The following is a 13,841-nucleotide window of genomic DNA, read 5'->3' on the forward strand; positions in this document are numbered from 1 at the left end:
AATAGATAAAGACCTGTATAGGTTTTTTAGAAACTTAAGGTTAAAAGCTCATTTCAGTATCCCACAAGAGCATGCAATTAAAACAAGTCCAGAAGGTTTAGGAGCTAATTCTATGAAATTTGACACACACAGTTTAGGTCTTAAAAATAAATCTAATTTTGTACCTAATACAATCAATTCAGGTGTGGAGACATACATTAAGTTAGTACAAACAGACATTAAAAAAATGTATTAAAAAATAAACCAAAAATAGAGAGTAATATTACACCATCAGAACGAAAAGCCCTTAAAGATCTAGCAAACAATACTGCCATTACTATTAAAAATGCCGATAAGGGCGGAGCAGTAGTTGTGCTTGATAGACAATATTATATACAAGAGATCCTTACACAATTATCTGATGGTGGTATCTATTTAATATTAGATCATGACCCACTACCTGAAATACAAAAAGAGATTTTTGCAACTGTGAATAATGCATTGGCTAGAGATATTATCACCAAAGATTTAGCAACATTCTTAATAAAAAAGACCCAATTACACCGGTGTTTTACACAACACATAAAATTCATAAAAATGTAAAAGAGCCTGCTGGAAGGCCTATTGTGGCGAGTACAGAATCTGTATTTTCAAATGTTGCTATCTTTCTTGAAAAGATTTTGAATCCTATTACTAAGATCCAACAGTCTTTTCTTAAAGGCACAGGGGATTTTTTAGGAAAAATTAAAGAGATCAAAATAGAAGACACTGATATCTTATTTTCCCTAGATATTGTCAGCCTATATACAGCTATCCCCCATGAGGCAGGGGTGCAGGCAGTACTTGAAGCATTAAAAACCTCTGAAATATATACAAATTTACAATGTTCTTTCATAGAAGAAATGCTTAACATCATTCTATACCTAAATTATTTATTATTTCAGGATACATACTATATACAAAAGAAGGGAACTGCTATGGGCTCCAATGTGGCCCCTTCATACGCCAATATTTTTGTTAGCCAATATGAAAAGAAATTTGTGTATATCAATAACAGTTATTTAACAAACTGTAAAGTATGGCTACGTTTCATAGATGATATTTTTGGCATATGGAGGGGCACAGAGGAGTCCCTAGAGTCGTTTGTTGAAGAACTCAATCACTGCACAGGCTGCCTTAAATTTACCCTTAATTATTCTAGAAATAGAGTGAGTTATCTGGATACATGGGTATACAAACAATCTGGTAATTTGGTTACTGATCTTTATTGTAAATCAACAGATCGCAACACAATATTACATTATGAAAGTTTTCATCCTGAGCAAGTGTTTAAATCAATTCCCAAAAGCCATTTTTTAAGGACAGCTAGAAATGTAAAAGAACCAAGATTGCAGGAAAAAAGAATGAAACAAATGGCCAAGTAATTTTGCAATAGAGGCTATCCTATATCTATCATTGAGAAATGTGAACAGACAGTTAAGGAAGAGAGAACAGGGATTAAAAAAGATAAAACCAGAAATCAGCTGATTTTCACTTCAGAATATAATCAGTACAGTGAAGATATCTCTAAGATAATAAGAAAGCATTGGTATCTATTGGAGAGGACTAACCCTAACATTAGGGAATTTCAACAACCCCCCATCAGTTCATATAAAAGGGTTAAAAATATAAGAGTTTTTGTAGTGAAAGCAGATATTGGCAGTAATAAAAAAGATCCAGTTAACTATCTGACAACTGCAAATAAGGGATCATACCCCTGTCTACATTGTGCTCAATGTAACTCAATGATAACGGGTAAAAATGTTGCACAAATTAATGACACTAAAAAGAGAGAAATCAATGGCTTCTTCATCTGTGATACTAATTATGTTGTATATATCTTGAAATGCCCATGTGGGCGGGGCTATGTAGGGGAGACAATTAACCCCATCAGGGACAGAATAAGTGCACACAAGTCCTCTATAAGATGCAAGGATATGACATTACCTGTCTCATCACATTTTATAACAGTAGGGCACACTGTTAGTCAGTTAAGGTTTCAGGTCATAGACCATATTCCTAAACCAAGGAGAGGAGGCAATAGAGAGTTGCTACTTAAAAAGAAAGAAGTATGGTGGATAAAAAATCTGAAAACACTATATCCAAATGGATTAAACAAGGATTATGATCTACATTTGTTTTTATAATTGTTTTTAAATTCCTGTGTATAAAAAGTGTGGATATGTGTCTATTTGTAACATATTATAAAGAAACATATATGACATACCACATAAGCATACATTTAAGTGTTGAGAAATAAATGTTTATTAAAAAATAATAACAAAGTTGAATAATAAAGTTGAAAAGTTTAGTCAGAACCTTACCAGTTGGGGATACCAACATGAGCTAAGTGCAGGTAAAATTCTGTAATTAACTAAGCCACACCCTATACACAGGTGTACATAAGGGACATGTTTGTTCTTAATCTATAGCATGAGGAAGGGCCCAAGAGGCTCGAAACGTCGCTGTATTTTATCCTAAAATGTTACTTTAATAAAGAAGAAGTGTTTTAAAGAAAAGTGCTGTTGCCATTGTCTACTTTGAAAATTATATGGGAGCATGGCAGGCCTCCCAGGCAAACGTGCACTGTAAAGGTAAACCTACTAGAAGCTATACCCAGTAAAGGGGTACCCAAGAAAGTGCTGGACTTACCACTATATTTGGTTTTATATATATATATATATATATATATATATATATATATATATATATATATATACACACAGTATATACCTATATATATATATATATATATATATATTTATAAATATATATATATATACTTGTTGGTAAGTTGCCCAGAGGGCAGTCTATATGTTGTAACTACAAAAAAAAAAAAAATAGAACTACAGAAAAAAATAAACATTATCCAAAATAAAAAAATGAAACCTAATCCCTATGAAAATAAAAAAGCCCCCCAAAATAAAAACACCCCCTAATCTAATGGTAACCTACCAAAAGCCCTTAAAAGAAGACTGGTGATCAAGAAACTCAAGACTGGCGGAGCCATGGAGGTTAAAGATTAAAGATAGCGTCCCTTGAATTCCTATTGGCTGATTTGATTCTTTAAATTCAAATCAGCCAATAGGATGAAAGCTACTGAAATCCAATTGACTGATTTGAACAGAAAATAGGATTTCAGTAGCTCTCATCCTATTGGCTGATTTTATTTGAAGAATCAAATCAGGCAATAGGAATTCAAGGGACGCCATCTTTAATCGCGTACCTTGAATTCACTACTTAGTGAACGGTGGAGATCATACGAAGAGGCTCCTACACGCTCCATGGCTCCACGGTCGCCAGTCTTCAGTTCCAGGGCCACCGGTCTTCAGTTCCAGGGTCACCGGTCTTCAGTTCCAGGGTCGCCGGTCTTCAGCTCTGCAGTCATCGATCTTCAGCTACGCCCTCCGCTCTGCGCTGGTTTGTTCCTGGAAAAAGAAAGAAGAGGTCACCGCTTGGAAGAAGACTTCACCTCCTGGAACAGTACCTTCTCTGCCGGACTTCAGCAACCGTGAGTACCAACCTGGGGGTTAGACTTAGGTTTTTTAAATTTCTTGGGAAGGTTTGTTTTATTTAGATTAGGGATAAATGCCATTTTAAGGGCAGCAAAAGAGCTTAATGCCCTTTTAAGGGCAATGCCCATACAAATGCCCTTTTCAGGGCAATGAATAGTTTAGGTTTTTTAGTGTTAGGTTTATTTATTTTCCTGCTGCAACTTGTTAGCAAACATCAACGCGTTTCTCCCTTCATGAGGGTTTTTTCAAGATCTTGAAAAAGCCCTCACAAAGGAAGAAACGCGTTGATGTTTGCTAACAAGTTGCAGCAAGAATAACTTACAATATCTAAATACTTCACATTCTCTATACTGGGAGCAAAGTTGTCTGCTGGGACTTTTATATAAGCAGATACTAAGGCTGAGATACCGGTAAATTGACACATATACCTAGAGCCTGTGTTTACATTCATGTATCTTTGCACTACATAAATACCAAAGATTTTACCATTCCTTGCTGAATAAGATCTCTGTTGGAATATCTTAAGCACTATCTGAGTATCCTGCGTGCAAACTGCACTTAAGAGCGGATACGTCCTTTTACTACATTAAGAGCATACAGATTAACCAGCTGGAAAAGTTTAAAAAAAAAAAGAAAATCGACACCAGCCAATAAGATCTGAGTACTCTGACAGCCTCTGCACATGTGACCGCAACGGTCGAGGACTCAAATCTCAACGAGGTAGAGCAGCTTGTAAGTTTGGTTTTCCCTGTGTCAAATACCACCCAGAAGGAGTAAGGTAATATGTACTTATCTGTCTGGGACTGCTAACATAGCGAACACTTTGCCTTGGATCCACATTGTCTTTTAACCGTTTTGAAATTGTTATTAATAAGCGGTTCTGACTGGAACTTTTAATATAGTTTGATTATCATTTTAAGTGGTGGCAATATTCTAGAGCAACTGATTTTATTTGTTTAAATATATCGGAGACGTCCGATTTTTATATTGTTTGTATCCAACGATTATCTGTTGTAGCTTTGTACTTATTTGTAAATGAGGTGTAATTAAACTTCCTTTACTGTATATACCTTCTTTTGCCATCTAGGAGTTTTCACTTAGTTAGGCACTTTTGCCACTTAGATCTATACTGGTTCTATCTGTAAACCTTTAGCCTTTGAACGCTCCTAAGATATGTTTTTATTTTTTCTGATATTTGCCTAACTGTGGGGATCATTTAGGTTTTTTAGGAGTCTGGTTTACCATACTCTGCGCACACTCCCTAGATTGTTTGTTATTTATTTTGGGGGGTTGGTCGGTGATAGGTTTTACTGTTAAGAGGGACTTAAAAGAGCTGTTTAACTTAGGGCAATGCCTATCAGCCAATCGGAATTCGAGGGACGCCATCTTGGATGACTTCCCTTAATGGAACCTTCATTCTTCAGTTGGACGTCAGAAGAAGAAGATTGATCCGCGCTGGAGGTTTTCAAGATGGAGCCGTTCCTCATCGGATGAAGATAGAAGATGCCGCTTGGATCAAGATGGTTGCCGGTCCGGATCTCCTCTTCTTCCCGGATAGGATGAAGACTTTGGAGCCTCTTCTGGACCTCTTCAGCCGCCGCTTGGTAGAAGATTTCAGCCGGATTATGGATTGCCAGCCCCCGCTTGGGCTTGGATGAAGATTTCGGAGCCTGGAGCGATCGGTGAACCTGGCATGGTGGAGATAAAGTAGGAAGATCTTCATGGGCTTAGTGTTAGGTTTATTTAAGGGGGGTTTGGGTTAGATTAGGGGTATGTGGGTGGTGGGTTGTAATGTTGGGGGGGGTATTGTATGGTTTTTTTTACAGGCAAAAGAGCTGAATTATTTGGGGCATGCCCCGCAAAGGGCCTTTTTCAGGGCTGGTAAGGTAAAAGAGCTTTGAACTTTTTTAATTTAGAATAGGGTAGGGCATTTTTTTATTTTGGGGGTCTTTGTTATTTTATTAGGGGGCTTAGAGTAGGTGTAATTAGTTTAAAATCGTTGTAATATTTTTCTAATGTTTGTAAAAAAAAAAATTTTGTAACTTAGTTCTTTTTTATTTTTTGTACTTTAGTTAGTTTATTTAATTGTAGTTATTTGTAGGTATTGTATTTAATTAATTTATTGATAGTGTAGTGTTAGGTTTAATTGTAGATAATTGTAGGTATTTTATTTAATTAATTTATTGATAGTGTAGTGTTAGGTTTAATTGTAACTTAGGTTAGGATTTATTTTACAGGTAATTTTTTAATTATTTTAACTATTTTAGCTATTGTACCTGGTTAAAATAAATACAAAGTTGCCTGTAAAATAAATATAAATGCTAAAATAGCTACAATATAATTATAATTTATATTGTAGCTATATTAGGATTTATTTTACAGGTAAGTATTTAGCTTTAAATAGGATTAATTTATATAATAAGAGTTAATTTATTTCGTTAGATTTAAATTATATTTAATTTAGGGGGGTGTTAGTGTTAAGGTTAGACTTAGCTTTAGAGGTTAATCCATTTATTAGAGTACCGGCGAGATCCGGTCAGCAGATTAGGGGTTAATTATTGTAGGTAGGTGGAGGCGACGTTGTGGGGGGCAGATTAGGGGTTAATAAATATAATATATGGGGTCTGCGGTGTTAGGGGCAGCAGATTAGGGGTACATAGGTATAATGTAGGTTGCGGCGGTGTACGGAGCGGCAGATTAGGGGTTAATAATAATATTCAGGGGTCAGCGATGGCAGGGATGGCAGATTAGGGGTTAATACATATAATATAGGGGTCGGCGGTGCTAGGGGCAGCAGATTAGGGGTACATAGGTATAATGTAGGTAGCGGCGGTGTATGGAGTGGCAAATTAGGGGTTAAAAAAAATATGCAGGTGTCAGCGATAGCGGGGGCGGCAGAATAGGGGTTAATAAGTGTAAGGTTAGGGGTGTTTAGACTCGGGGTACATGTTAGGGTGTTAGGTGCAGACGTAGGAAGTGTTTCCCCATAGAAAACAAGGGGGCTGCGTTAGGAGCTGAACGCTGCTTTTTTGCAGGTGTTAGGTTTTTTTTCAGCTCAAATGGCCCCATTGTTTTCTATTGGGGAATCGTGCACGAGCACTTTTTTGAAGCTGGCCACGTTCGTAAGCACCGCTGGAATTTAGAGTTGCAGTGGCGGTAAATATGCTCTACGCTCCCTTTTTTGGAGCCTAACGCAGCCATTCTGTGAACTCTAAATACCAGCGGTATTTAAAAGGTACGGGGGAAAAAAAGCATGCGTAGCTAACGCACCCCTTTGGCCGCAGAACTCTAAATCTAGCCGATAGTGATTAGGTTTAATTTTTTAATTTTTGATAATTTGTTTATTATTTTCTGTAATTTTAGCTTAATTCAAACTTAATTTTTTTTATTTTTAAAAGTAATGTTAGTTTTTTTTATTTTGTTTGTAATTTTGTATTTTTAATTTAGGTAATTGGGTTTAATTTAGTGGGTGTTAGGTTAGGGGATGTTAGGTTAGGGGGCTTAGTAATTTAATTAATTATTTGTGTTGTGGGTTTTGGCGGCTTAAGGGGTTAATCGGTTAATTAGGTTTGTTGCGATGTGGGGGTATAGGGGTTAATAGGCTAAATAGATTTATTGCAATGGGGGGGTTTGCGGTTTAGGGGTTAATAGGTTAATTAAGTTTATTGCGATGGGGTTTTGCGATTTTAGGGGTTAATAGGGTAATTAGTTTTATTGCGATGTGGGGGTTTTGTGGTTAGGGGTTAATAGGGTAATTAGGTTTATTGTGATGCAGGTGGTTGACGGGTAATGGATTACTATGTTATCTTATTTGCGGATTATGGGGTAATTACTTTATTATTTTGCGATGTGTGGGTTACACCTAACACCCTAACATGAACCCCGAGTCTAAACACCCCTAATCTTACACTTATTAACCCCTAATCTGCCGCCCCTGACATCGCCGCCACCTACATTACACTTATTAACCCCTAATCTGCCGCTTCGGACACCGCCACCACCTACATTATACTTATTAACCCCTAATCGGCTGCCCCCAACATCGCCAACACCTACATTATATTTATTAACCCCTAATCTCCCGCACCCAATGTCGCTGCAACCTACCTACACTTATTAACCCCTAATCTGCCGCCCCCAACGTCGCAGCCACTATAATAAACATATTAACCCCTAAACTGCAGCACTCCCGCATCGCAAACTCTAGTTAAATATTATTAACCCCTCATCTGCCGTCCCCAACGTCGCAGCCACTATATTAAATGTATTAACCCCTAAACTTAAGTCTAACCCTAACCCTAACACCCCCTAACTTAAATATAATTAAAATAAAACTCATAACTACTGACTTTAGATTGCGGTACGAATCTTGACGGGATAGGTTGTACTGCTCACTTTTTGGCCTCCCAGGACAAGCTCGTAATACCAGTGCTATGAATGTCCTATAGAAAAAAAGACTATACACAAATTGCGTAAGTTGATTTGCGGTAAGGCCAAAAAGAGTGCGGTGCCCCTAAATCTGCAAGACTCATAATACCAGCGGTAGTAAAAAAGCAGCGTTATGAGGCTTAACACTGCTTTTTTACTACGCAAGACTAGTAATCTAGCCGTTAGGCTTAGTTTCCATTAAGGTGGTAAAGTTTGGAAACTGGTGGTAAAAACATTTATCTCCATTATAGTCTATGGGACAACTTTACCACCTCAATGGAAACTAGGCCATAGTGTTGAACCTGCTTCATTGGTTGAGTATTTGATAAAATTGAACTATGAAATAATTTGTATTAAATATTTTAAATCTCTATTGTCAAATTTTGGTCTCTTTTTTTTAATGAGGTATTAAGAAATCAATAAGTAAAAAATAAATCTCAATGCTGAAAGAATTTTGGTGAAAACTCATTCAATACCATGTTTTAAAGGATTTTAATTCACCGTTAAACAGAGAAGGCAATGCACTATACAAACACAAAAATTCAATTGTTTTCAGATTTATTTATTTTTTGCAGGGATTCCTTCCTTTTCCATAAGGAGCCTTCAAAAATGATTTCAGTATTTTTTTTTCAATTTTTTTGCGACAACTAGTCAATTAGCTGGGAACCTTATCTCCTCACAAATTCATAAATAGGCAAATAAGCAGTACAAATTTCAGCAATATAAAAAAATTGATTAATTTTAGAATGACTAATTGAAAGTTTAAAGGTCAATCTCTTAGTAAATTTTAGTAGGTAAAATGTGATATTCTTAGAATGGTAGTAAAGTAGTAGTAATTATATTAAACTAGGCGATAAGCCTGCCCAGAGGACAATCTATGTTTAAAAAATACAAACCCCCCAAGCTAAAGTTACAAAAAAATAAACAAAACTAAAATTACAGAAACAAATAAAAAATCTATCCAAAAAAAAAAGAAACCTAAACTAATACCCATAAAAAAAATAAAAATCACCCACAAAATAAACACCCCCTAATCTAATACTAAACTACTAATAGCCCTTAAAAGGGCCTTTTTGTAGGGCATTGCCCTAAGTTAAACAGCTTCTTTACTTAAAAAAATACAAATTACCCCCTAACAGTAAAACTCCCCATCCAACTAATCCCCCAAAATAAAAAAAAAACTAACACTCAAAAAACCTAAGCTATCCATTGCACCTAAAGGGGCAGTTATATGGGCATTGCCCTTAAAATGACATTCAGCTCTTTTACTTAAAAAATACCAATTACCCCCTAACAGTAAAACCCCCCATCTAACCAATCCCCCAAAATAAAAAAAACTAACACTCAAAAACCCTAAGCTATCCATTGCACCTAAAGGGGCATTTGTATGGGCATTGCCCTTAAAAGGACATTCAGCTCTTTTACTGCTCTTTAAAGGGCAATCAGCTCTTTTACAGCCCATTAAATCCATAATCTTAAAAAAAAATCCTAAATCTAAGCCCCAAATAGGTAAAAAAAAATACCAATTACCCCCTAACAGTAAAACCCACCATCTAACCAATCCCCCAAAATAAAAAAAATAACACTCAAAAAACCTAAGCTATCCATTGCACCTAAATGGGCATTTGTATGGGCATTGCCCTTAAAAGGACATTCAGCTCTTTTACTGCTCTTTAAAGGGCAATCAGCTCTTTTACAGCCCATTAAATCCCTAATCTTAAAAAAATAATTCCTAAATCTAAGCCCCAAATAGGTACTCACCGTTCCTGAAGTCCAGCAGTGAAGGTCTTCTTCCAGGCTGCTCCATCATCTTGTATCTTCATTCGGAGTGAAGGCGGCGCAGAGCCCTACAAAAGGAAGGGCTATTGGTAGTTTAGTTTAGATTAGCTGGTGTTTTTATTTTGGGGGGCTTTTTTATTTTCATAGGAATTAGGTTTATTTTTTTAATTTGTGATCATTTTGTTTATTTTTTTCTGTAATTTTGTATTTTTTGTAATTTTAGATTACTTTTTTTGTAATTTAATGTTTTATTTAAGTGTAACTTAGTATTGGGGTTAATTTAGGGGGTGTTAGATTAGGGGGTTTAGTAATTAAATTACGACTAGATTACGAGTTGTGTGTTATGAGTGAAAAAGCAGCGTTATGGCTCTTGTTCACTACCGCAGGTATTACAGGTGTTATAGGTGTAGCTGTACCACACACCTTTTTGGCCGTCACGCAACGTAAGTACCGCATTTTTTAAAAAGTCCTTTTTAAATGGGACTTCCACAGCACCGGTATTACGAGTTTTGCCTGGGAGGCCAAAAAGTGAGCGGTTGTCAGGATGCCAGGAATCAGACTGAGACGAGAAGTGCAAAAATAATCACACCTTTATTAATAGCAAAAAATAATTTTAAAAGTCCACAAGTCAAATAACAAGTAAGGAATCAAAACCAGAGCTGGTAGTGAGACGAGCCGAGTCAGGAGCCAAAGTGAATAGTCAGACGAGCCGAGTCAGGAACAAGGAGAACAGCAGAGTCAGGAACAAGCCAGGGACCAGGTACCAGGAGGGACGTCAGACAGCCAGGTAATACACAGGAGCTCTCACAAACAGATCTGAGACAACGCAAGGGCAAAACATACTGAACAGAGGTCCTTTAAATAATAATTGATAACATCACAATTCTGAGACTGCATCCTGTCTCACACGGATGATGTACACCAGTCTGGCCATAAAAGGAAGTGCAGGAAATGAGCAGCATCACACAGTATGCACCAGAGTCAGCAAGAGAGGTGAGTAAAATGGCTGCCAAGAAGCACATGGCAAACAAAGCACGGAAAAAACCCTGACAGCGGTACACTCTATAGCTACAAGATCTGTATCGCCATCTAAAGTCAGTAGTTATGAGTTTTACTTTACAAAGCTGTACCATAAAACTCATAACTAAAGTGTTAAAAAAGTACACTAACACCCATAAACTACCTATTAACCCCTAAAGGGAGGTCCTCCTGCATTGCAAATACTAAAATAAAATTATTAACCCCTAATCTGCCCCTCCGAACATTGCTGCCACTATAATAAACATATTAACCCCTAAACCTGAAAAATAATGGGAAATAACAATGACACCAATCCCATAGGGGGCGCTTCCTAAAATCCAAATCTAAAAATCACTAGAACCAAAAAAAAAGAATCTAATACATGAAATACATAAATGCGAGCTACAGCAGGGGCTCAAGAAATGGGTAAAACAAACAAGAGAAAAAAACATAATAAAAAGTAAAATATATAATGTGTAATATAAGATAAGATAAAAAGTCCTTTTTATCCAACATCCAATGGAAGGCAGCTCTCTGTCAAAAGGATGGTCAGTCCCTGGTGATGAATCTAGGAAGAAGGAGACAAAGAGGCACCAATATGGCCTAGTAACGTCTACAAATAATAGAACAATGTGATATGACAAATACTCCCAAAGGTAGAGCACCCAAAGGTGCGAGTAGCGTAGGCTGAATCAATTGGCAGTGATCCAACTCACTGTGCCCACAAAGGAGACACTCAAATGGAAATCAGCAAGCAGCAACCAGATTCCTATTCCTGTGAGTGACATAAAACGAAATCCATAACCCAGTACAGTTTTGCTATACAGAATTAGTAATTACTGATCAGACTTACACAAAGCAGCACACCTCCAGGTGCAATCAAAGCAGGCTGGGACCCCTCAGTTGCCCAGCAGACCGTAATTAGGTGTAGACAGTGTCCGTTCACCAGCCACACTGTATATGTCCAAAAGGTAATAAAAGGAAAACTCAAAAATAGAAGCAGCAAGTGTATCAAAAAGCATAAATTTATTTAAAAACAAAGTGATGCATTTCTCAGCCTCCAAAAGGTCTGTTTCCTCAGGTTATACAGTGTGGAGGCTGAGAAACGCATTGTTTTGTTTTTAAAGAAAGCTGAACCAAAGATGGGCCGGCTAGTAAGCTTATATTCCTGCTTTTCAAATAAAGATACCAAGAGAACAAAGAAAAATGGATAACAGGAGTAAATTAGAAAGTTGCCTAAAATTGCATGCTGTATCTGAATCATGAAATAAAAAAATTGGGGTTAAGTATCCCTTTAACTTGGAATCTAGGCCTTTATTTTCTATCTGAATGATGAAACAAAGAATTTGGGTTTCATGTCCTTTAATTTTATTAATGTTCTAAAGTTGTTATTTTGGAAAGTGAAATATTGTAGAATACTGGTATTTCAATATGTAAATACCCTAATTATTATATTGAAATAAACTACTTTAGAAGCAGCTATGATCTCATTTTATTCAAAAAGTAAAGATTAAATTAAAGTTAATACATAACCATTAAATCTGTATATTTATTTGTGATAACTAACAGTTTCCTTTACAACTGACAGCCTACAGAAATCAGCGGATTATGAAAAATCAGACCGTATTGTCAGAGTTTCTATTAATAGGATTTTCAAGCCTTCACCAGTTCCAGTTTTATCTCTTCATGATCTTCCTTCTCATCTACCTGATGACTCTGACATGGAACCTTCTCATCTTTCTCCTGATCATCACAGACTCTCACCTCCACACCCCCATGTACTTCTTCCTAAGTAACCTGGCTTGTATAGACATCTGCTGCTCCTCAGTCATTACCCCGCGGATGCTCTTTGACTTATACACTCAGAGTTTGACGATCTCAGTATCAGCTTGTTTTTTACAATTTTCTGTATACAGCTTTCTAGCATCTTCTGAAATAATCTTGTTGGCTGTGATGTCCTGTGACCGATATGCTGCTATCTGTCATCCTCTACATTATATGACAATTATGCATTGGAAGGTTTGTGCCGGATTAGCTTCAGGTGTGTGGGCCGTTGGTCTTGTTTACACAATTTGTCATGCTCTGTATATTCTCAAATTACAATTCTGTGGCTCAAACATAATACACAGTTTCTTCTGTGACCTGCCCCAGTTGCTTCTTATCTCTTGTGGTGATACCTCTATCTATAACTTTCTCATTTTACTTTTAGAAGGACTATATTCAGTATTCACTTTAGTGGTAACTTTTGGTCCTTATATAAATATATTTGACACAGTGCTAAGACTTCAGGGTAAGAGTAGCAGATTTAAAGCTTTCTCCACTTGCACTACACATCTGTCTGTTGTCTTTTTATTTTATGGTACTGCATTTGTTAATTACTTTTCACCAAAATCAAGAGACTCTATTGTTGATAACAAGTTACTTTCCGTGTGTTATACTATAGTGTCTCCCCTGTTAAATCCAGTGATCTACAGTCTTAGGAACAAAGACATTAAAGACTCACTAAGAAGAACTGTGCAAAATGTGAACAAATAGAATAGAATAGAACAAATAGAATAGAATAGAACAAATAGAATAGAACAAATAAAAGTGAACATCAAATAGAGTAGTTTCCTTGAAGACAACAAGTAAGTTGTATGAGATAGACCTATGGTAACCATAAGCAGAAGAGAGACATGATGGTGTACTATTATCTTACTGTTATAATCTGATGTTCTAACAAACTCTACATTAACAAAGAACTACTCAGAAACCTTCAACATTGCTTTAATATTCAAGTGTCAAGTTAAATTCATTATGTCACTGGCAAATTCCTATACTGGTAAGCAATCACTCGTTAAAGGCTTTTTTTATGCAAGTTATAAAAGTATTTTTTTTTTCTATTCATTGATCTAATCATATAATTGATCACAAAATCATTCAATCTTTTTTATCCTTTTTTCAGCTGCCAATAGATACCTTTTTAGTTCAAGCCAATCACAATCACAGGATTTTTATTGGTTCTGGGAACTGAACATGTTATTGGCCCGTTAAAAAAAGATCTACACTTAACATAGAACACTCCTTTTCTAGGTATCACAA

General features: G+C 36.4%; 1 protein-coding gene across 1 annotated transcript; it reads left to right on the forward strand.

Moving 5' to 3' along the window:
• The first annotated feature begins 12,368 nt into the window (after positions 1 to 12,368).
• LOC128641591 (olfactory receptor 5V1-like) lies at positions 12,369 to 13,295 on the forward strand. Its single transcript, XM_053694129.1, has one exon. The coding sequence runs from the start codon at positions 12,369 to 12,371 to the stop codon at positions 13,293 to 13,295; it is 927 nt and encodes a 308-aa protein (XP_053550104.1).
• Positions 13,296 to 13,841: the final 546 nt, after the last annotated feature.

Source organism: Bombina bombina, chromosome 11 (assembly GCF_027579735.1).
Source record: "Bombina bombina isolate aBomBom1 chromosome 11, aBomBom1.pri, whole genome shotgun sequence".
Taxonomy (NCBI): domain Eukaryota; kingdom Metazoa; phylum Chordata; class Amphibia; order Anura; family Bombinatoridae; genus Bombina; species Bombina bombina.